Source organism: Xenia sp. Carnegie-2017, unplaced genomic scaffold (assembly GCF_021976095.1).
Source record: "Xenia sp. Carnegie-2017 unplaced genomic scaffold, XeniaSp_v1 HiC_scaffold_13, whole genome shotgun sequence".
Taxonomy (NCBI): Eukaryota; Metazoa; Cnidaria; class Anthozoa; order Malacalcyonacea; family Xeniidae; genus Xenia; species Xenia sp. Carnegie-2017.
In genome coordinates, this window is record NW_025813436.1 from 5,401,793 (window position 1) to 5,424,294 (window position 22,502).

General features: G+C 38.0%; 3 protein-coding genes and 1 long non-coding RNA gene across 4 annotated transcripts; 3 read left to right on the top strand and 1 right to left on the bottom strand.

Moving 5' to 3' along the window:
- The first annotated feature begins 3,890 nt into the window (after positions 1–3,890).
- LOC124433283 (growth arrest-specific protein 1-like) lies at positions 3,891–4,688 on the top strand. Its single transcript, XM_046983044.1, has one exon. The coding sequence runs from the start codon at positions 3,891–3,893 to the stop codon at positions 4,686–4,688; it is 798 nt and encodes a 265-aa protein (XP_046839000.1).
- Positions 4,689–6,075: 1,387 nt separating this feature from the next.
- LOC124433285 (nicalin-like) lies at positions 6,076–16,982 on the top strand. The gene is given in 16 exon segments (XM_046983045.1): positions 6,076–6,151; positions 6,500–6,556; positions 6,559–6,633; positions 8,042–8,232; positions 9,073–9,122; positions 9,124–9,207; positions 9,707–9,893; positions 11,315–11,418; positions 12,296–12,697; positions 13,414–13,498; positions 14,434–14,472; positions 14,728–14,835; positions 15,214–15,269; positions 15,710–15,763; positions 15,914–15,992; positions 16,817–16,982. Coding segments are annotated over 16 exon segments (1,713 nt in total). The 3' UTR covers positions 16,883–16,982.
- A 563-nt stretch (positions 16,983–17,545) lies between these two features.
- Positions 17,546–18,948, bottom strand: LOC124447839. Its single transcript, XR_006948853.1, has 2 exons — positions 18,649–18,948; positions 17,546–18,487 (listed from the first exon to the last, which is right to left on the bottom strand). It is a non-coding gene; the product is annotated as an uncharacterized LOC124447839 (long non-coding RNA).
- A 295-nt stretch (positions 18,949–19,243) lies between these two features.
- LOC124447804 lies at positions 19,244–22,477 on the top strand. The gene is made up of 4 exons (XM_046998808.1): positions 19,244–20,302; positions 20,566–20,881; positions 21,276–21,492; positions 21,642–22,477. The coding sequence occupies exons 1-4, from the start codon at positions 19,624–19,626 to the stop codon at positions 22,059–22,061; spliced, it is 1,632 nt and encodes a 543-aa protein (XP_046854764.1). The 5' UTR covers positions 19,244–19,623; the 3' UTR covers positions 22,062–22,477.
- The last annotated feature ends 25 nt before the right edge of the window (positions 22,478–22,502 follow it).

Here is a 22,502-nt window from a genome sequence, read left to right on the forward strand (position 1 = left end):
TTGGTGTGTGATACTTTATCAAACAAGTGCATGTTTTGTGTATGAAGTAGAGTTTGCTCTATCTTTGGTGTGTGATATTTTATCAAACAAGTGCATGTTTTGTGTATGAAGTAGAGTTTGCTCTATCTTTGGTGTGTGATATTTTATCAAACAAGTGCATGTTTTGTGTATGAAGTAGAGTTTGCTCTATCTTTGGTGTGTGATACTTTATCAAACAAGTGCATGTCTTCTGTATGAAGTAGAGTTTGCTGTATCTTTCGTGTGTGATACTTTATCAAACAAGTGCATGACTTCTGTATGAAGTAGAGTTTGCTGTATCTTTGGTGTGTGATACTTTATCAAACTAGTGCATGTCTTCTGTATGAAGTAGAGATTGCTGTATCTTTGGTTTTTGCACGATACTCTTTTAAACAAATGTCTTCTGTATTAAGTAGATTTTGCTCTGTGGCGTGTGATATTCTATTGAACAAAAGTCTTGTAAATTAAGTAAAATTTGGTCTATCTTCGATGTGTGATAAAATTTTTTTGCTCATTAAGTCCGTTTCCAGATGTTGAATCATCGAGGTATACAACTTAAAGTGCGTCAACAATTTCTCGTCGTTTTTTTGCAAAGGCAGTCTCATCCGTGACGTCTTACGCACTTATTCATGGACTCTGTGCATACGAAATCAATTTATATTTATAAAAGATATTTTAAACTCTACGACATTGCTTGCCTCTTCAATTCGATAAGATTCTTTCAAGGTTTGACCATAAATAGCTATGAATGTATTTATAATTTTCTATTGAGTTTTCATCACAGCATATTTAGCTCTTGTGATAACGGATGTTTTCAATGATATTGCCTCAAAGAACGGCCAACTGTTCAGTTTCGTGTCACGAAAGTCTTGCAATGGAAATATTTTGTTAGATTAATGCGTACGGGCTCCGCCTACCATCTGCCTGAATTTAGGAATTATTTTTGATGCAAGAATACTAGCTGTATATTATTTTTGTTTTATGCTCGTTCGAAGGTAAAATTGGGAAGAGCATTTTTTTTTCACTGATCATCAGGAATATTGCTGTTGCGGTTTCGTTAATATATTGTGCAATTTAGCGTTCTCGTGTTTCAATTTAGTTCTGTGAGGAGGAGTGCAAATGTTGACTCCTCCCCACAACCGTTAACTTCTGCTTTGTAAATTATGAATCTGACAAGAAAGAAAAGCTTTTCCCTCTAACTTCTATAAGTGCTTCTTTTATCGTGTCCAACCCGGAGTCCTTCCTCGTGGAACCATTTCAATTCTTATTAATTTCTAATTTGTTGTGCTCGAGTTTCGTGTCAAACTTATCTTATCGCTTTGAAAACTGCAACGCTTCGGCTCCTTGATATTAGTTAAGAAGGGGAAATATTTTTTTTCAAATGGGATGGAGGCGTAACAATCATGTACAGGATATGTTTCTATAAATACCCATGCATAAAGAAGTTGAACAAAAATCTCTCTCATCCATTTGCCTGCCGTATGGACAATCCATTAAAAGATAATTATCTGCATTCGAGTTTCATTATGAGAGTCCATTGCTCCTTAATTTTTCCTCAATCTTGACTAAAGTAAATGGGTCTTAAGCGAAATAGCGTGACTGTCGAAACAGCGCGAGCGAACACAAAATTTATTTTTATAAATATAGTTGATATTAGTGCCCACGGAATTGTGGTTTTGACCTCAAAGTAGGCACGTGTATGCGATGAAACGATATTATATCTCACTGTTGTTCATTCTTAGTTACAATTAACGACATTGCTAATATAGGAATGTTTGAAACAGAATACAACGCTTGCTATGAGTACCCTGTTTTGGTCAACAAGTGAACGCTTTTTTTTAAACAACGAACACAAATCTTGCCGTCTGACGTGATGTTACGTGTAAATTCGAGACGTAACAGTCAGCATTCTGTGAAGCTTCGAGATTTTTAAACCGAAAATTAAAATATTTTGAGCAGAATATTAAATATTTAATTGCGAGAAATGCACTCATGTGCAGCGACATAAATTAGCGATTAATTAGCAAATATTTAGGGAAAAGTTGATTTTCGTGGAGTAATTGTGGACTATTCGCATTTTAAAGTATGTTTAGTATGTGCACATTCACATGTATTATGTAATTACTAATGAGTTCATTCTTCAATGTGCAGTCAATTGATAGTTTTACGGCCATCATCTGTAGTTATTCAACAATACTGTTGCACGTATCCAGTTGGTAACTTTTACCGATGAGAGGCTCTTAAAGTTTTTATTTTTCCAGCACTAAATTGCTTCGAAGATACTAGCATCTATTTCCTGTTTGTTAAGCTATTAAGCTCGCATCCTGTGTGAACTTTCACCTCACAACTGGAGAGGCATAATGATTGCATTGAGGTCTTTCTGAAAGGGGGTAAAAGCTGGGCCTCTTAGAAAGGGAGCTATAAAGGAGCAATTTGGGGGCCCAGCTGAACGAGAGCCTAAAATTAAAGAGATTATATACCAAGAGGCCTAAAGGTAGATAATTTTGTTTCGAACCCAATCTGCTTAGGGCGCTGCTTTTGAACATATATTCCATATCATGATGGAAAGAAAAATTGCAACATCATGACACTACCATCAATAAATGGCAGAATCTTGATGATATTTTTTTGGGGGGAGGGTAATGAGTCAAATGATTTGGATCAATGCACGTGTGTTTGTCCGTTTTTGTTAAAAGTTCGTAAGAGGTTTCTTTGAAAAATATGAAGGATTTGGATTGGGGTGTTTCTGGCTGCCATTCTGGACCAGTGCCTGCAACTGCTATTAGCGTAAGCATGCTCAAAGTCTCCAACATTCTTCCTTTCGTGTTCAAGTAATCCTTATGTGTTTTGCATGATTTAGCTCGAAAATACTTTGTGTTTCTTTTGTAAGCTATTTAATTCTCGGCGTTTTTAGCTGTTTTAAGAGATAATGCCATTGGATTAAAACCGCAGTCTTACGAATCTACTAAACCTCGGGGCTCGTGTATCGATCCTGTGTGTCGATATGTGTGTTTATGTTGCAACGTTGTTGCCATGTGCCACAACTCTTTTAGTCGACTGGTCGACACTTTGAAGGGACGGCAATTGTCTTGTTACTACACACGGCTGGATTTAGACACAAAGCCCTTTTTTTTACATATTGCTGTTTACCAAAAATACTTTACCACACGGAAGACGAGAGAATACCGTGGCCAGTTATTTTGAGACCGCGATGCACGCGAAATATCAATGTTATAGCTTGCTGTCGCTGTTTTAGTTCTGGATTGGCCAACATCGGACTTATTGTAAGGGCTGAATTATCGATGTGACTACCCTTCGCGTTGCTTGCGTTAAGCTCAGAGGCTCTTGGTCGAAGCATGCTTTCGCGGTTGAAAATCATAAACTCGTGTTTACAATTCCCACCATCGTGTAAATAACCAATAAGTTTGCCTACTGATTTTAGTTTGTCGAATTGGCGGCCGTGTAGTCGCAGCGGGAATACCCAGTTATTCTCCATTTGTCGCTTTCAGGCCTGCCATGCTCGGAACATGTATAAATATACATGGTTTAATGTTATGACAGTAGCGATATTATCATGCTATCGCACTGTAGGACTTGCCGTACTACAAATCATTTCCTTCGAGGTTTTTTTTTGGCACAAAAACTCAGATATTGTGTTGTCGAAGAACAGAAGAATATGCAATATGTTTAACTTATTAAAACTTAAGTGTTTCCGCCCTTTAACCATATATAACGCGAAACGTGAGCGGTGTAAAGTCATCTCGTATTTCACTGTTTCGCATCTGAGTGTCGTTTAACAACGTTGACGGCGCATTTGCAAACACCAGTATTCAGGTGTATCGCATTCAGTTAGGTGAACGGCTTTTGCTATTATGTATCGAGTCACGGCCTCTTTCATCCTTGGTCTACTTCAAGTGCTGAAATTGAGCGCATCCGAGAGAGTTGTGTGTACGGTAGCCAGAAAGAAATGCCACCAGGATGTGTTTATGTGCGCAATTGCGTTGTATAATGTATCCTCTCTATGCGAATTGAAGATGAGGCCTTTAGCTAGAAGAACTATGAACGCGACATCTCACGTTTTTGCCACGGCGAAGCCCTGTTCCGAGGATTGCTTTCGTGCGATACACAAACTGAAAGGTACAAAACTCGGCAGCGAGCTGCACCGTTGCGATTGTGAACAGGATGGTCACTGCCTGATGTCCAAGTCTCGTATTTCAAGATGTCTACATGCGAAAGCGATGAAACCGAAGCAGAGTTGTACGCTGGCGTTGGCGAGTTGTATGGCGGACACGAAATGCTCGACGTTGAAGAGGACCTTCCTTCAAGATTGTACAAATTTGATCAACGGTTTGCGATGCGATAAAGAATGTTTGGCGGCGCAGGAACGATTGTACGAGTCGGAACACGGCAAGCCATTGATGGATTGTGAGTGCGACGGCACGTACGAAGCATACTGCCATGCGATCAAAGCTCATGCTCAACAACTGAAATGTCGTCCGGGCTTAGATGGATCCGGGAAGCCCTACTTTATTTACTATAACGACACAGACTTAACGAAAATACACGGAGAAGATAGACTGACCACACTTGGCAACTCTGCCTTCTTTCTTCCTTGCCTTTCATGGTCACTGCTTTTCGTTTGTACAATTTCGCTGTTCGTGTTGAACTGATTTGTTATTAGTGTATTTTCTTATTTAAACCGACGGTGCCGAGCCCATTATTCTTAAAGTTTACTTGGTGCATGATTGAAAGCAAGGATTCGTGCTTATTGCTTCCTTCTACATGTATAATTTGAATAACGTCTCCTTGTTGCGACTCGATCGTTTAGGTTTACTCGAGCAATTGAAATGTGTCAGTTGTCGTTCAATTAGGTAATTTTATTTATAAAGATTTGTATATAGTTAGATTTCGTGTAAAAATTATAAGCAACCACCCGTACTTTTGTGAATAAGTCTCATTTTTGGTCTTATTTGTCTTCATATTCGCTTTTCTCCAAAGCTCTCCTTTGTGACCATTTCAAATCGCGATAATTGTTGAACATAATGAACGTCTCTTCCGATCTTCTTTGCAAATGATGAATGATAATTTTGTTGTTGATCAGAGCAATTAAATGGAAATATGGACATTTGTAATATTTGCTGTTGGGTAATTTCATGCAAATGCTATCATCACGAAGATGGAGCTGTTTGCGTCTCTGTTTTTGCGTAAACACTGATGGTTTTGGCGATCTCTATTGTATGCTGACGTCTTTTGTGTCGGAGAATCGGGAAATCGATTTCCGCTGTCAATTTTTGCCATGCGACTTGGTACTGTCGATGGTTGATTTTTTTTGTTTTGAGGCTAGCGGGGTTATAATTGGACGCCATGCTGTCCTCGATACGAATGAAAAACATTGATAATTATAGGTGGGGAAAATGTCATTCAAGCTTTATTACCACAATTTGCCCTTTTTTATTAAAAAAAATTCTTTGTCCTCGTGCCGAGAAAAGCGAGAAGAATTTACCCGAGCGTGCTCGCGATGACCAAAACAGAGTCTCGCGATGTCGTATTCTACTTTAGAATCGGGTGTTCTTCCTTATTCAAAGCGTTGCATAGTTTATTCTGCTATCAGCAAAAATCGTGTAGTTTTCTCTTTTTGTTTGTTGAGTGTCTTCGGAATTTGTGACATTTTGGCCTTACAACTCCGTTTTATTAGTATTTTAATGCTTTGCGCTTGTTTATTTCGAGGAACTCACGTGCATTATTGAGTAAATAATGAGGCAACAGTGCCTGATAAACTTGAGCCATTATAACCTGTAGGAATTTTTAGCTATTTTTAAGTAGACTTCAGGAGTAATATTCTTCGTCTTCACGCTATTTTCGTGCTTTGCTGGCTCAAAAATTGTGCAAATCTCAAATTAGTTGTCGTAAATTCGTCATTATAAAACAATAAGTAAACAAAATCGAAGATGTTAATTTGTTTACATAACTTTACGATAATGACAATTGGAAACATCACTTTTGTTCGTGAAATATTTTCTCCGGAATGGAAGTTGTGGACGCATGAGTTGAGTTGACATGCGCTCGAAATCTCTGATGCATCAAAAACGGAGCGTAAGTGAATACGGTCAGAATGCTTTGAGCAACGCGACCAGTATGCCAATCTCACAACTGCACTCTATTATGTTGTCAAATTGACTTGCTTGTCTGTCTTCTGTCAGTCAAAGCCGGAATCTCTTGACCTTGATTTGTTTTAATTAAAATGTTTGTGAGCATGTAATTTGAACTAATGATCCAATGGTATTTTCAACTTGCCTCAGCATGATTTGCCTTGCGTACGTCTAGCGTACCTATTCGTCTCCTCTTTCCAGACAACCGCTGTATTTTTACAACTGCCACGGGCTCATATATTCACCATTTTCATTTTTCGTTCAATGGTTCAAAATTGCAACAGCATTCACTGTAAAATTCTCTTAAAATGATGGAAATTGATTTGTTGGAGTTTTTAAAACCTTCCCAGTATGCGCCAGTGTACTTATTGTGATACCAGTCGTTTTCTTACGGCTCCAGTCAATGCAGCACACGAATTTAGAGCCTTTCGCATGCAGCATTATGACCTACATGGCGTGCCATATGGTGAGTGGAAGACATGTTTTTCTAATAATTTGTTGTTGTGTGCATCGTATTTGGATAGTTGAGAGCGAAGTATAGATACAATTAATAGTTATCGTATTGGAAACCATGAGCAGTAAATTAATTTGAGTTTAAAAACGCGAATTATTTTATTTGAGCTCGCAATGGTCAAATGCATGTATAGTTTTTGTTAGAACGGTGCTTATTGGCAGAATTTCACAAAATGTATACCTTTGGTGTATGTGTTTGTTATGATAAATGAACAAGAACAGTCTTTACACTATCTAAAATATAACACTGACACTGACACTTGATGTGACACTTTATGTGTCAGTGTAGGTAGTGATGAATGAACAACAGAGAACAAGAACTGTCTTTACACTACCTAAAATATAAACTGAGATAACATGTGTCTGTGTAGGTAATGATGAATGAACAACAGAGAAAGAGAACAGTCTTTACACTACCTAAAATATAAACTAAGATAACATGTGTCAGTGTAGGTAGTGATGAATGAACAACAGAGAAAGAGAACAGTCTTTGCACTACCTAAAATATAAACTAAGATAACATGTGTCAGTGTAGGTAGTGATGAATGAACAACAGAGAACGAGAACAGTCTTTACACTACCTAAGATATAAACTAAGATAACGTGTGTCAGTGTAGATAGTAATGAATAAACAACAGAGAACAAGAACAGTCTTTACACTACCTAAAATAGAAACTAAGATAACGTGTGTCAGTGTGGGTAATGATGAATGAACAACAGAAAACAAGGACAGTCTTTACACTGCCTAAAATATAAACTAAGATAACATGTGTCAGTGTAGGTAGTGATGAATGAACAACAGAGAACAAGAACAGTCTTTACACTACCTAAAATATAAACTAAGATAACGTGTGTCAGTGTGGGTAATGATGAATGAGCAACAGAGAACAAGAACAGTCTTTACACTACCTAAAATATAAACTAAGATAACATGTGTCAGTGTAGGTAGTGATGAATGAACAACAGAGAACAAGAACAGTCTTTACACTACCTAAAATATAAACTAAGATAACGTGTGTCAGTGTGGGTAATGATGAATGAACAACAGAAAACAAGGACAGTCTTTACACTACCTAAAATATAAACTAAGATAACATGTGTCAGTGTAGGTAGTGATGAATGAGCAACAGAGAACAAGAACAGTCTTTACACTACCTAAAATATAAACTGAGATAACATGTGTCAGTGTAGGTAGTGATGAATGAACAGCAGAGAATGAGAACCAATGTAACATATGTGACATGTCTGCTATATGAGCTACCCAAAGTGAAAAACAACAGTCTTTGACCACTTAAAATGTAAATTATGTAATAGAAGATGTTCTTCATTTTGTGACATGCCCTATATTGATAACAATTCAGGTTCAAGAAGTGCTTTGGTCAACATGGAAGCTCGTCCGGTTACGGCACGAACCGTCTCTAGAAGATGCATTGTAGTAAGAATGAGAGATTTGGCTTATGACCACTTTAAAGCGATGGTTGGACAAGGAGTAGGGGCTGTCCTTGTCCTTTTGCCTACAAATATATCATCTTACTCTCCTGAAGAAATAGAGGTATTAAAATGATTGTGACAATTCGTAGATGTTTTTGTGAAGATAATTTAAAAGCATTACTATGGAATATTGTATTGCTATACATATTTGGAATTGAGGTAGTTATTTTTATTATTACATATATGTGTGTGTATCTAATGTACTCAACCTCCATGTTCAAACAACTTTGATGAACTTGGATATTGCAACTGCACTGCTCCTTGATTTGTGAAAATTACAAGTTTATGTAGATTGATTAATAACGTGATTGATATTTCTCCATAATTTACCGGAATGGATAACTATTCCTATTTATGCAAGTTGTTCCCTTATGTATTCTGCTATTGTACTTTCGGGTTAGAAAATTGGACAGAATAGCAATATTTAAATGCAATGATTAACGCATAATGAAATATTTTGAATTGAAGAGAGCAACGAAATGAGTCGACTAATAATTTGAAATTTTTAATGGATGGACTAGATGGATTAATTCTTTAAATAACTCAGGTCCAAATGATGAAAAGTCACTTATATGTAGTGTATTTGAATTTGGGGGAAATCCCCCACAGTCCTGTGGCTCTTGCCAGGATAATTGGTGATCCAATTCATCAGTTATATGTTATTAGTATTGAAAAATGATACTGTTTATATTTCGTGGTTTGTTTTCTCATTTGATACACTAGATTCCACTTCTCATTGGTATGCATCCAAGAAAAAAATTCAGAAGGGGGGGTTTGTTCCCGAACTTGACAGTTTACTGACTGTCGTTGATGGAGAAAATCAACAATTTTCAACCTCTAGTTGTGTCTGTAACCTCCGCTTCTTTGTGTGTGAGAACTAATTTCAACTTGTTCGCAATAGCATTTGCAGGAGCTCGAAGAACAGATGTTACTCGAGGAATTTCAGCCTGCCGTATTTCACTCGAGAAGATGAGGAGTTGTTTCAGATACATGGTCAGATAAGCAAAGCTACAACAAGTGATCAGGCTGGCACAGCTTTGAAGGTATTTCAATCAGCAAAAGGTTTTTCTTTGTTTTTTCGTGCTATAGATTTGTTGGGGGGGGACACATTACTGGGTCTACGCTTGTGTGGGGGGGGGGTTCTGGCATTTTCCAATGCCATGCCTTCATTGTTGGTCAATCTGTGAGTGGTGCTTTCCTGAGCCTAAATTATGGCTTGTTGTCGGCAATTTTGTGAGCAAACTTGTGCTATTCAGATCAGTCGATGAAATGATTGGAGATTTTGTCAAAAGACCCATGTTAATGTGACAAAATTCGCGTGTGATTTTTCCATAAATTTCTGATGATATTGTTGTATAGTAAAAACGAGCGTCGTTTATTGTCGAATACAACGTCATCTGTATTATTTATAATTCAGATGGTTGAAATTCATTCAACTGTATTTTCCCTCGATGTCTTAATGGGGGAAAAGTTTGCAATTATTATCCCAGTCTCTGTGTCGCATTGAATTCATCCGTCAATTTCGGAATGATTGTATTTTCAGCATTATTTGATGTTGCTTCAACGAGCGGTTATCAAATGGTTGCAAGTACTAGTGAGGCGAAGCAAATGAAAGATTTTGTTCTAACCAACATACAGGGTCGTCTGGTTGGAGATGGGATTGATGAACAATTACCTACTTTAGCCATCGTTACTCATTATGATTCATTTGGTATTGCACCTGTAAGTGTACACAATTACCTACTTTAGCCATCGCTACTCGTTATGATTCATTTGGTATTGCCCTGTTAGTGTTCACAATCACCAACATTAGCCATTGTTGTTCATTATGATTCATTTGGTATTGCCCTGTAAGTGTACACAATTACCTACTTTAGCCTTCGCTACTCATTATGATTCATTTGGTATTGCACCTGTAAGTGTACACAATTACCTACTTTAGCCATCGCTACTCGTTATGATTCATTTGGTATTGCCTCTGTTAGTGTTCACAATCACCAACATTAGCCATTGTTGTTCATTATGATTCATTTGGTATTGCCCCTGTAAGTTTATTCAATGATATTCATCAGCTCATATAAGAATTAACGGATGAACCTACGCTAAACGCTATAAGGGGTCAATCTGTTATGAGTAAATCTTTGAAATTAATGAGGGAAGGGGTGAGATGAAAGTAAAACAAGGAGTGCTTTCACTAGTTTCTGTTCCAGAATTGTGTTTTATTCTCGAGAATTCATCCATGCATACGTAGATGTTAAATTTCAGGAGGGTCAGTTATGCTGTCGCGCTCTCTTCAATCCATGCATACGTAGATGTTAAATTGCAGGAGGGTCAGTTATGCTGTCGCGCTCTCGTCAATCCATGCATACGTAGATGTTAAATTTCAGGAGGGTCAGTTATGCTGTCGCGCTCTCGTCAATCCATGCATACGTAGATGTTAAATTTCAGGAGGGTCAGTTATGCTGTCGCGCTCTCTTCAATCCATGCATACGTAGATGTTAAATTGCAGGAGGGTCAGTTATGCTGTCGCGCTCTCTTCAATCCATGCATACGTAGATGTTAAATTTCAGGAGGGTCAGTTATGCTGTCGCGCTCTCGTCAATCCATGCATACGTAGATGTTAAATTTCAGGAGGGTCAGTTATGCTGTCGCGCTCTCTTCAATCCATGCATACGTAGATGTTAAATTTCAGGAGGGTCAGTTATGCTGTCGCGCTCTCGTCAATCCATGCATACGTAGATGTTAAATTTCAGGAGGGTCTGTTATGCTGTCGCGCTCTCTTCAATCCATGCATACGTAGATGTTAAATTTCAGGAGGGTCAGTTATGCTGTCGTGCTCTCGTTAATCCATGCATACGTAGATGTTAAATTTCAGGAGGGTCAGTTATGCTGTCGTACTCTCGTCAATATCTCGTCTACTTAATTTTTGTCGTATAGAATTTCCTTATTTGTTAGTTTCCTCGTTGAGTTGCGGCATTTTACTGCAGAATTTAGAAATTCTCGACAGAAGGACCTGTGTCCTCTCAGTTGACACCGGTCCGTTCCATTGTTCCTTTAAATAGCAGCTATATTGTTGTACTATGCTCAATTATAGTGGCAATAAGAGTTGGATGTCTGTTATGAAATACTGGTTCCTTTTTTAGGGTCTTGCGACTGGTGCTGACTCCAACGCGAACGGAATCGTTGCTCTTCTTGAAATCGCTCGAATTTTCGCGCAACTTTATGACGATGAAACGATGAAGGCAAAGTATCCTTTTGATTGTACAGCGAACGATATTGTGTGACTTAAAGCAAATGACTCGTGAATTTTTTGTGAAGGCCTCGTTCCATGGCGTGTGCAAATGAAAAGCTTCAACTCTGTGCACATGGACATTGCAGTATTGTAAACGAAAGAATGTGCTCTCTTTAAACTGATTCATCCCTGAATTCCTATCTGTTATCATTGTTTATCCATGAGCTCCTATCTGTTATCATTGTTTATCCCTAAGCTCCTATCTGTTATCATGGTTTATCCCTGAACTGCTATCTGTTATCATAGTTTATCCCTGAACTGCTATCTGTTATCATAGTTTATCCCTAAGCTCCTATCTGTTATCATGGTTTATCCCTGAACTCCTATCTGTTATCATGGTTTATCCCTGAACTCCTATCTGTTATCATGGTTTATCCCTGTACTGCTATCTGTTATCATTGTTTATCCCTGAACTTTTATGTGTTATCATTGTTTATCCCTGAACTTTTATGTGTTATCATGGTTTATCCCTGAACTTTTATGTGTTATCATTGTTTATCCCTGAACTTTTATGAGTTATCATGGTTCATCCCTGAACTTTTATGTGTTATCATGGTTTATCCCTGAACTTTTATCTGTTATCATGGTTCATCCCTGAACTTTTATGTGTTATCATGGTTTATCCCTGAACTGCTATCTGTTTTGGTTTATCGCCTTAATAACTGCTCTCTGTTATTCCGGGCTTTCTGCGGAATGCTCTGTTATCTTGGGTTATTCCTGAACTACTCCGTGTTACCCCGGGTTATCCCGAAACTGCTCTCTCTTTCATCCCGGATTATCCCCGAACTTCGATAGAAACATTTGAATAAATTTCCCTGACGTGAGATCTCAGATACAACATTGTGTTTCTCCTCTCCGGTGGTGGGAACTTCAACTATCTAGGTACAAGAAAATGGCTCGAGGATCAAATTGAAAACTCGGAAAACAGCATTCTGAACGAAGTGGAATACGTGTTGTGTCTTGACAGTATCGGCATCTCAAACCAAATTTTCATGCATGTATCCAAACCGCCAAAAGAAAATACGCCCGGACATCGACTTGTCGAAGCATTTCGGGAGGTTGCCGAACTTTATAGCGGCGTTAATTTCACGCTTGTTCACAAAAAGGTAAATTTAGCGGAGGAGCTGGTCGCCTGGGAACACGAACGGTTCTCATTACGTCGTCTTCCTGCTGGTACCTTATCGCATTTTAGTAAACCCAAAGAATTAGGGCGAAGGTCGATCATTCAAAAGGAGTAAGTGATATTTAGCATTGATGTTGACATATTTTGAAACTTAGGAGATTCTTATATACATTAGAGATTCTTATGTACATAGGAGATTCTTATGTACAGTAGGAGATTTTTATGTACAGTATTTTTATGTACAGTAGGAGATTCTTATGTACAGTACTTCACGTCGTTTTATTAATCAGGTTAGGGTCTAGTGTAAAATCTTTAGTTTATCTACATACAGCAGTTGGTTGCAGTTCTAGATCTTGTCTTGAAACTTGAGGACTTATATAGTTCAGTCGGGTGTTTTTATCGGGAACGGTGAAATGCTGGAACTTGAGGCATTACATTCTCCCGTCCAATGTCTTCATCGGTAGTGATCTGATGTAGGAACTTGAGGTCTTCTATATTCCCGTCTAATGACTTCATTGGTAGTGATCTGTTTTCGAAGCCTGAAGCTTTCTATAGTTTGGTCTAGTGTTTTTAATAGTGCTCTGATGTTGAAACCTGATGTCTCATATACTCTTGTCTATTGTTTATACAAGTCATCTGATGTTGTTCGTTTGAGGTGGTTTCATTTGGAGTGAAGCACTCTTCAATGTGTTATCTTCTTGAGCTCATTTCCTTCAATTAACACGTATTCCTGTTTTATAGACCCGTTCATTTGGAGTGACGCAATCTTCAATGTGTTATCTTGTTGAGCTCATTTCCTTCAATTAACACGTATTCCTGTTTTATAGACCCGTCAACATCAATATTTTGGAACAGCATATACGTTTCATCGCGGAGGCAATCGCAAGACACGTCTACAACACTTCATCGAAGGTGCTATAAACTTAGTCAATACAGCGTGCAATTACCTTCATGCTAAATGTTTCAATCAATGCACAGTGGCGGACACTGTGATGTTAAAGTAATAACTATTTTATAGACGTCTGCACTGTACACGTACCAGCAGACCTTGTGTGTGTAGGATTATGTGTATACATGGGAATGCTTAAATTGATTTTATGGAGATCAAATTTTGAAAGTATACCAATAGGCATGCCCCGGAATCTTCCCTAGAAATCTTATGCCTTGAGGACGACCCCCCGTCCTTCCCTAGAAATTTCTTGCCTTGAGGACGACCCCCCGTCCTTCCCTAGAAATTTCTTGCCTTGAGGACGACCCCCCGTCCTTCCCTAGAAATTTCTTGCCTTGAGGACGACCCCCCGTCCTTCCCAATATTTCATTAAGCGTCCGCCATTGTCAATGCATTTCCTTTCTCTGTGAATCGCTCTCATTAGGGTGTGACCATATCCTACTTGAGTTGGGAAGGGAAAGGAGATGAAATGTCCTTGACAAAGTCACTGCTTATTGTCGTACTGATTTGCAGTGAAAGAGACTTGGACGACATTTTATATATGTGTAACACGGACTCATGTGTTGACACTCACAGTCATTACGTAGATTTTAATTACAATGTAAATAATAACGAGTTGCCGTCTTGAGCACTATTATGGTATTTATGATTCATTCATTTCGCTGCCGATTGAAGTAGATTTACATGAAGTTTCACCTTCGATCTTCTACACGTTCTGAATATTGCATACAATGAGAGTCAACAAGCCCTAGAACATCCATCGATATCTTCTCTCGCGATTTTACCCTCTCCGCGACTGGAAGATACGAACATTGATAAGGGATGCTCGCTATAGTAATCCCATTATTTTCATTGGTATTACGTCACAACCTTCATTTTCTTTTATATTTTACTTTAGATATTCCGTGGTCACGTGGAGATCTTTAACGGCGCCATGGTATGTCACCTCATATAAATATTTCTAATGTTTCTCTTGTATTGCCAAAACACGTATGTATCTTCTAAGAATACCTTTTGAAAAAATTACGCAGCTAATCGACAGTTTTAGTCTTCTCGTCGTCACGTAGTAAGTAGGTGTGTGCTCTAAATCTGAGCTTGTAGACATCCGCATACTTTGTAAATTTGATGTCGGAAACCTGAAATCCACGCATAACCGTTGTAAAAGTTGATGGAACTTTTTGACTCGATTTAGGACCTCAATATGGACTTCGTGGAGACATGGCACTATTATTTGACTAGCCATCCTCGAGCTGTTCAATTTATAACGAAGAATCATCCGTTGCTGAAAGCTTTCGAACAGGTCAGCTTCATTATGTGTATTGTGTAAATGCGTAGCTACCTGTCTATGGTGTTTTTCTGTCGTGTCGGATTGTTATTGCAACGTCATCTAATGTTAAGGCAGTTGCAGGTAGCATTTTTAGTTTTGCTGTATTGTGACAACAGAAAACTAGCATTTTACTCTATATCTGTAGAGTGAAGCCGTATTACTGATGTATTCAATACGAAATAAAACTATTCAACTTGTTGTTTTGTCGTTGTTCTTTAAGCGTTTGTGTTTTTAATCTCTGAAAGAAACTTCGCACTATCCTTCGATCCCTAGTTAGAAATAAGTCGTCTCTTCGTATTTTGACTAAATACGTCATCTCTTAGCATTTGTTCAAATACTTCATTTTCTTAGCATTTATCGAAATACATAAAAGAAGTGAAGAGGATTAACATTAAAGCTGATAAAAGGTATGAACTTCTTCAAGTGCATACACGAGTTAAGGGAAGTTGCTTTTGGTAGTGTTACGTAATTGATAACATAGTACTCTCGATGCTCTTTCCAAATTTAATGATTCCACTTCTCTCTTCCCTTCCTCTCCCTCTTTCATCCCTCTCCTCTTCCCTCATCTTCCCCTCTAACCTCCCCTCTTCTCTCTCCCCTTTTCTATGAATCGCTCTCATAAGGGTTCGACCATACCCTTCCTTGAGCCGAGAAGAGAAAGGAGATTAAACTTCCAAGACAAAGTCACTGCTTAATGTTAACCCAGACTTGCAGTGAAAGAGACTCGGAAGACATTTGTTTGCTCGTCATCTTTTGGATCGTGTGAACAGACCTAAACGTCTGTTCCATCATCTGATGATCCATCATCCTAGTAGTGTTTATCTACCCTCCCGTTTCTTTCGTATAGAGATCCTGATTTTGTATTCTACGATGCTTTGGAGGCGACCATGTTTGCCTACAGGTAGAGATTAATAATGTTCTAGTTCATACTGTCGTCGGAGTTTTGATTTGTTGTGATGAATCTTAACTGACCTTTTTGTTTGAGACATCTATTATTTTTCACCATCAATCGATTTAATCTTCGCTAATAATCGCGCTCTTTGTTTTTTAGGGTGAAACCGGCTGTTTTTGATTTGTTTCTTGCTGCTGGTATAACCTGTTACATTGGTCTGTTTTACTTAGCAATTACGGTAAGCATAGCATCGCTGTAAGTTTTAAGTGATTGTGAGTATCGTACGAAAGTCGTTTCTCTAGTAACTGTCCGTTTTTGCAGTCGTTTGCTAAAGTATTCCTTTTTTAATCGTACATTTATGTGCAAAACACGGAATTCATTGACAAACAGTTCGTAAATCTTTTGTGCAGAATTTACTTTATGTAGTGCTGTTATGTATTTACTGATATACATTGTCTAATATTATACTCGATGCTCTTTCCAAATTTCATGGTATCGATCCACTTCCCGTCCCTCCCACTTTTCTATGAATCGCTCTCATTAGGGTTTGACCGTACCCTACATGAGCCGAGAAGAGAACGGAGATTGAGTTTCCAAGATAAAGTCACTGCTTATTGTTAACCTAGACTTGTAGTGAAAGAGACTTGGAAGACATTTTAAATGTAGAAGACTTTTTTGATCTTTACGGGCCAGTGTTGTCCGGGCCGTTTCAAGCAGATCTTTTGGATCGCGTGAACTAGCCTGAAAGTTCATGGTTTGGGGGTTTACTTAGTAGTTTTCCTTTTCTGCACGTTTCCTTCTTAGAGATCCCAATCTTCTATGTGATTATTTTTTTCAATAAATATTTCATTTTTTAATCGTACATCCATGTGCAAATCATGGAACTGGTTGATAAACACTCCGTACATCTTTCGATTAGATATCACCACGATTAGATATTTAACGATTTTTCGTTTTTCTTGTGGGAAATTTGGAAGGTTCGAAAAGTTCATATCGGTCATTTTAATATGGCTTGTAGAATTCGCTAAAAATTCTTTTCAGCTTCTTTGTTTTCATTTGCAGAAATTTTCACTTTTGGTGGACATGTTGCCGAAACCGTCCGGCACCTTAAAGAGCAAGTCCGCTTGAGAGGTTCGCTCAGATAAGTGGCTTCATAAGCCTCAATTAACTTGAAAACTGAATTCATCTTTATCTTACATGATATATAAATTAAAGAAGATTTTTGATACGGGCTGCATGAATTTTTATTGTCTTATTGAGAGGAATGAAAATTTACACATCACAAATTGTTCAAAAAGAAAGCGTTGTTGAAAATTTTAAGAGATGCTTCGTTTACGATGATGAGAAATTTCGTATCGTAAACGCTTTAAGTTAACGAAATGTGAAGTTCCGATTGCGAGCTTTGAACTACAATAAGGCTACTAAAACTGCAAAATGCTTCCGTGATTTTTGCCGATCAGTTTGATCAATTTTTTACAGTTTGATTTCGGGTAATGCTTTGTTTCACTCAACAATGTTGTTTAGTGAGTTTGAGTTCGTTCATGGTTTTGCTAATTATTGCTTAAGAAATAAAGGATGTTTCGTGTGTATGCACAGACTTGTGCAAACTGAGGAGATCTTGGGGAGAACTCGAGAGCAGCGAACCGATAATAAAGTATTTCGTTTTTGGAAATGAATGCGAAATGTTTTGCATCAGCGCAAGCGGAGTGTATCGTCACGAACCAAACAGGAAAGAAAATGTGCGATTGTACAAACAACCTGACAGGAATATGAAAATATGTTACATGAAGATTGGATAGAAAAGTTTTATTGAAATTTCTTCAAAGAAACCGAGACATAGAAGAAGGAATGGTAGTGACAGGTAAGGTCTTCATAATTAATCAAACTTCGTTCTCTTTGAATCAGTTTTATGTCAGTTTTAAATTTAAACATTAAATTGTAGCTTTTTTCCTTTCCAGGAAGAACTTTTTGAAACAAAGAACTTAGCATTCAGTGGAGTATAGTTTTTGTGATGATTGCACCTCGTACTCATTTAGTCAAATCTGTATTCCAGTCTATTTTTCAATTGGTAGTATTCTGTTTTTCCTGATATCAAACTTGCGATCTTTTTCTTTCCCGCTGACTGGATGTTTCCTGACCGGTACATTGCGCGGGCGTTTTTTTGCTTCGGAATGAAACGCGGGATGAATAACGTAATCGCGACGGGGTGGAGGAATTGTTGGATGGAAGAAGACGCGTGGACCAATCATGTTCTCGTGGCTTGTTTCACGATATTTTTGCAAAGTCATTTTGTCGATGTCTTGTTTCCTTCTTTGGTGGCTATCTTCTATAGTCCGACCTTCTTCGCTTTTTGGCCGACTTAATTGTGTGCACTTGTCCGGTTTTTTGGGTTGCGTTGTGTGACATCTTGGTGCCCTGGTAATTTTTCTGTCGTTCATTTCATCATAATACGTTAATCGCGAAGCGTATGGTGGTCTGAGGTATGTCCCTCGGGGTACTTCATCTACGCGAAAAGAAGATGAACCGACGGGTCTTTGCTGTAGCCAAACATGTTCTGGAAACTGTCGATGCCCGTAGAGTACTGCCTCGGAGTCATTACAAAACTTATTCAAATACTCCGTCTGATAACGATTCAGTAGTAACTTTTTGACAGTTGGGGTTACGAAAGTGTATTGAAGGCATCCGAGGGATCTTTAGGATGCTGTCGGGAAGCGACTGTACGCAATTATTGAACTGAAAAGTTAAAATTTGAACTACGATTGTATGAGTTGAATATATTATTTATTGTGTATTTCGTGAGAATGTAGTGACTAGTGATAGCACATTAGCAATGGTCAATAAAGTCGACGCACAACACACGAAGATAAAATAGAAATTTGTGAATATTCGCTTACTTTGGTGTTTACAAATCAACTAGCTTCCCTACTGCACGATTTCACGTATTATCTGCTCGCGTTTGAATCCTCGATTGCGTCAGCCATCAAACTCGAACTCACTGAACAACCAATATCATGTGTTTAATATGTTGCTATGAGCGACCTTGTTATTTGAAACTTTCCGATTATTAGCAACCTGCACAACCCCACGATTTCGTCCAATCTGATGGCGAACTTTTATAAGATAAGCCACAGAGCAATTTGCAATGATTGCCACCTGCATGGATATTTCATTTCCTTCTAAAATTCTGTGCATTCAGTTACATTGGGATTATCGATGTGACAACGGGGGATTACTGGTTTAGAAAAAATTCATTAATATTGCCCAATACATTTTGCGATTAATTATTAATCTCGGTTGCATTACTTGTGGCCGTTGATGGCTACTTTCATCAGAATGACTTGAGGTTTTCTTCCGGAAAGGAGATCTTCGATCAGTTTGGTGGAATTTGATACTTAGGTTATGAAATTGTTACCGTGCTTTTGCCTTGAAATTCCCTAAATTAACTTTAAAATTGTGCGATTATTTTTATCTATTGATTTTTATTAAGGCTTGCGTGTCCATTTTCAGATAACGTGATTGTAAAACGAACATCGCATGATGAATTTTTCGATTTGTTAATTTCGCGAAAATCGATTTGAATTCGTGAAATTTCATTATAATTTTCTTGGAGTCGAAAAATAGTTCTCACCAAAACTCCGGGGGCCTAAAATGCGCGAAAGTGACGTCGATACAATATTGTTTTATGTCGTCATTCGAATATTGTATTATTGTACTGCCAGCGTAGCTGTTTAAAATTTTTTGGAAAATTCAAGTTATTCACAACAAATACTTAAGAGCAAAGAGACAATGTATTGTTTTAAGCATAGCGTGTCACATGGGTACACTTGCCTTTTACTGTAAATGTCATCAATGACAATTTCTCAACGGATATGGAAGCGAAAAGTTGCTTCAACTGTCGTCGTGTCGGATGTATGTCAGAGATATTTTCTCTTCATCCGAATCAAAGACAGCCATTGGAGAGGTATATATCATACAACGGATTAAAAGCATTGTTTGGAGGCCAACGACCAAGCATCTGTGCTGACTGTGTTTACGACAGGCTGCAGACTTGCCAGAAATGTACACGAAAGATCCCTCTTTGTTTTTACGACATTGAGGAATGGTTCAAATCGTCAAGCGAACGCGTTTGTCAAGATTGCAATGCTATTCAGGCCACCCAAGTTGCTTTTCGAAACGGCCTCATGTTAAAAGATGCATTGAAGCAATGTTTGAAATGTTCTATGTTCAAGTGCATATACTCCTTTCTGTCCATATTCAATTTCAAGGAATTTGATGTAGTGTGTCGTGAATGTGTCATTCACCAAGACATTCAGCAATACCATATGGAATTGAAAGCAAGATATGCCGAAAGTCTGAGTCTTTCACCATCTTTGACTCATGTTGAAACAGATGTCAATGTCATCGATAAACAGATGCTTAGTTATGCTAGAGTTTTGATGAATGGTTCAAAGTCCATTGAAGATGAAGTAGGAGAGAAGAGAACACCAGATGTGTCGCAGCCCAGTTATCCTCAGGCAGTCAGGTCATTCTTTCAAACCACCATGAATGGTAAGAGTTTAAAACACCAATGAACTTGAGCTGTCTCTTTGTTGCCGCAATGTAGTTTGATATTATAATCTGCGAATGGTTGAATATTAAGAGTTATTGAGGTTTTATTTATACAACAAACCATCCTGTCATTTTCATGGTACAGAAGATGAATATCTTAACCTCTCCATAAGAAACAAACAAGATGCCTAACATGGCCTATACATTTTTCTTGTAGCTTCTGAGCATGTGGCAGATTTATTATTTTATTTTAAATTTTTTAGTGGATATATGTTGGATGGTGTTGGATGCATTCAGGGAATCTCTACATGAGCTTGAAGAAAAGACAAAAGTTGAATTGAAAATCCTTCAACAAGACCCAAGCTTTTGGCAGGTGGTACTACGCAACAAGCTTATGCAAGTGACAACGAAGTTCTCAACTCAAGCCACAAATCGTACATCATTCCATGATGCCGAGATTCGGGCAGCATACATTGGAACGTACTGTTGTTCCCATGCCAGTCTAGTCCATGCAGCCTTCAACTCGGGCTGTTTTCCTCCTTTACTCGAATTCATACAGAATTGCAAAGATTCAGGGAAGTAAGTGAAGCGATCTTAAAAATAGTTATGTGGATTTTGTAATGAATCAAACATTGGTAAATATTTAGTAGTAGAAGTACACTTGCTGTCAACTTGCTTTGATACATCCAGCAAAGGGAAAAGATAATGTAATTGTGCATAGCTGTGTATGCATACATTATTACTTAAGTAATCATAACTATATGTACATTTACCCTGTTGTATACATAACTGTATTGACAATATGTATATTAACACTGCATTAAGCTTAGTTGCACTTATAATGTTAACATTTACCATACTGTATGAAAAGCTTTCTCATTGTTTTGATCACCATGTATGCATATCGAGAAATTTTTATTTCACAATGACATGCAATCTCATGTTCTTACTCTCTATTTATATGTTTATCTAGACCTCTTCATGTTTGTTGTATCGGAGCAGGACCTGGCAGCGAGGTCCTTGGTTTACATAAATTATTGCCTGCAAACACCGAGTGGTATCTCATGGACAACTGTGACAGTTGGTGTAGGTCCGCAAAACTTTTGCTTCGACATGTTCCTGGCATCAAGTTCAATTATGGAACTTTCGACATAACGTCAAAACTTCATCACTCTGATGTTTTTAAAAAGGTATTAGTTGAAGAGAATGAGAAGATTTCCTTGTTTACTTGTGCCAAAGTAACTATAAGTACATTGCTTTGCTCTTTTTGAGAAGTGGTTTAACTCCAGCATGTGTCATTGTCAAAAGTATCTTGACATTTATCCTCTTTTGATTTTAGGCCACTTTCTATGCATTTGTCAAATTTGTGTCAGCTATTCACTTCCTGAAGAAGTCCACATCTCGTTTTCGAGAACTATTGAGGCTTACCCCAGTTGGGTCAATCTTTCTATTTGTCGACAATGCCCATCACAGTGTTACAAGATTCATAGAAAATCTTGTCTTCCCAGATGGAATTTATGAAGAGTACAAATCATGTCGGGAAACAATGTATTATGCTTTGTACACTTGCTATGCTGAGCTGCATCCAACAGAAGATAGCATGCAGTCGCCATGTGTTGCTGAGCTTGTCAGTTTAGTGAAGTTCTGGTTGGACCGTTCGCCTCTGCTTGACATCCATGTCAATGTTTTTCTTCTGGTAAAGAAAGCTGAAAGTCCGTTTGTGTGCAACCCTATTGAGCCCTTGAGAGATCCCTTGTAAATTTGTTGTTGTGTCCTCATTTTGAATGGCATATTTGATGGTGTCTTCAATGCCTATCGGATCAATTCAATTTCTTGCGAAGAAAAAGCTTAAACTAGGAGGTTTCCGTTCCCTCTGCAAAAGAGATCGCATGTGTACAAAGAACGGTGTATTTATTTGGTGGTTCTATTTATTTATATAAATGTATATAGGGACTTTTAATTGACGGAAGTTGTGTGTCACAATAATAATTTAGTGGTCAAAGATTGCGCTGTATACTACACCGCAAACACAATTATGTATCTTATATATACCTATCATAGATTGTCCTTTCTTACTGTTGGTCTCCATATGGTTGTCTCTGCTTGGCTAGTTGACGTATTTAATATATTATGCATACCTGAGCAATATTAAAAGTAACAATTAACAGTTCTGAATACTTTTGCGAACGTTTCGAACGTC

Bases quoted from the DNA above. Each gene is read 5' to 3' on its own strand.
- LOC124433283 (XM_046983044.1), top strand. From the start codon at position 3,891: ATGTATCGAGTCACGGCCTCTTTCATCCTTGGTCTACTTCAAGTGCTG.
- LOC124447804 (XM_046998808.1), top strand. From the start codon at position 19,624: ATGGAAGCGAAAAGTTGCTTCAACTGTCGTCGTGTCGGATGTATGTCA. The intron at 20,882-21,275 runs GTAAGTGAAGCG...ATGTTTATCTAG, and splicing joins AATTGCAAAGATTCAGGGAA to ACCTCTTCATGTTTGTTGTA. The intron at 21,493-21,641 runs GTATTAGTTGAA...TTTTGATTTTAG, and splicing joins ACTCTGATGTTTTTAAAAAG to GCCACTTTCTATGCATTTGT.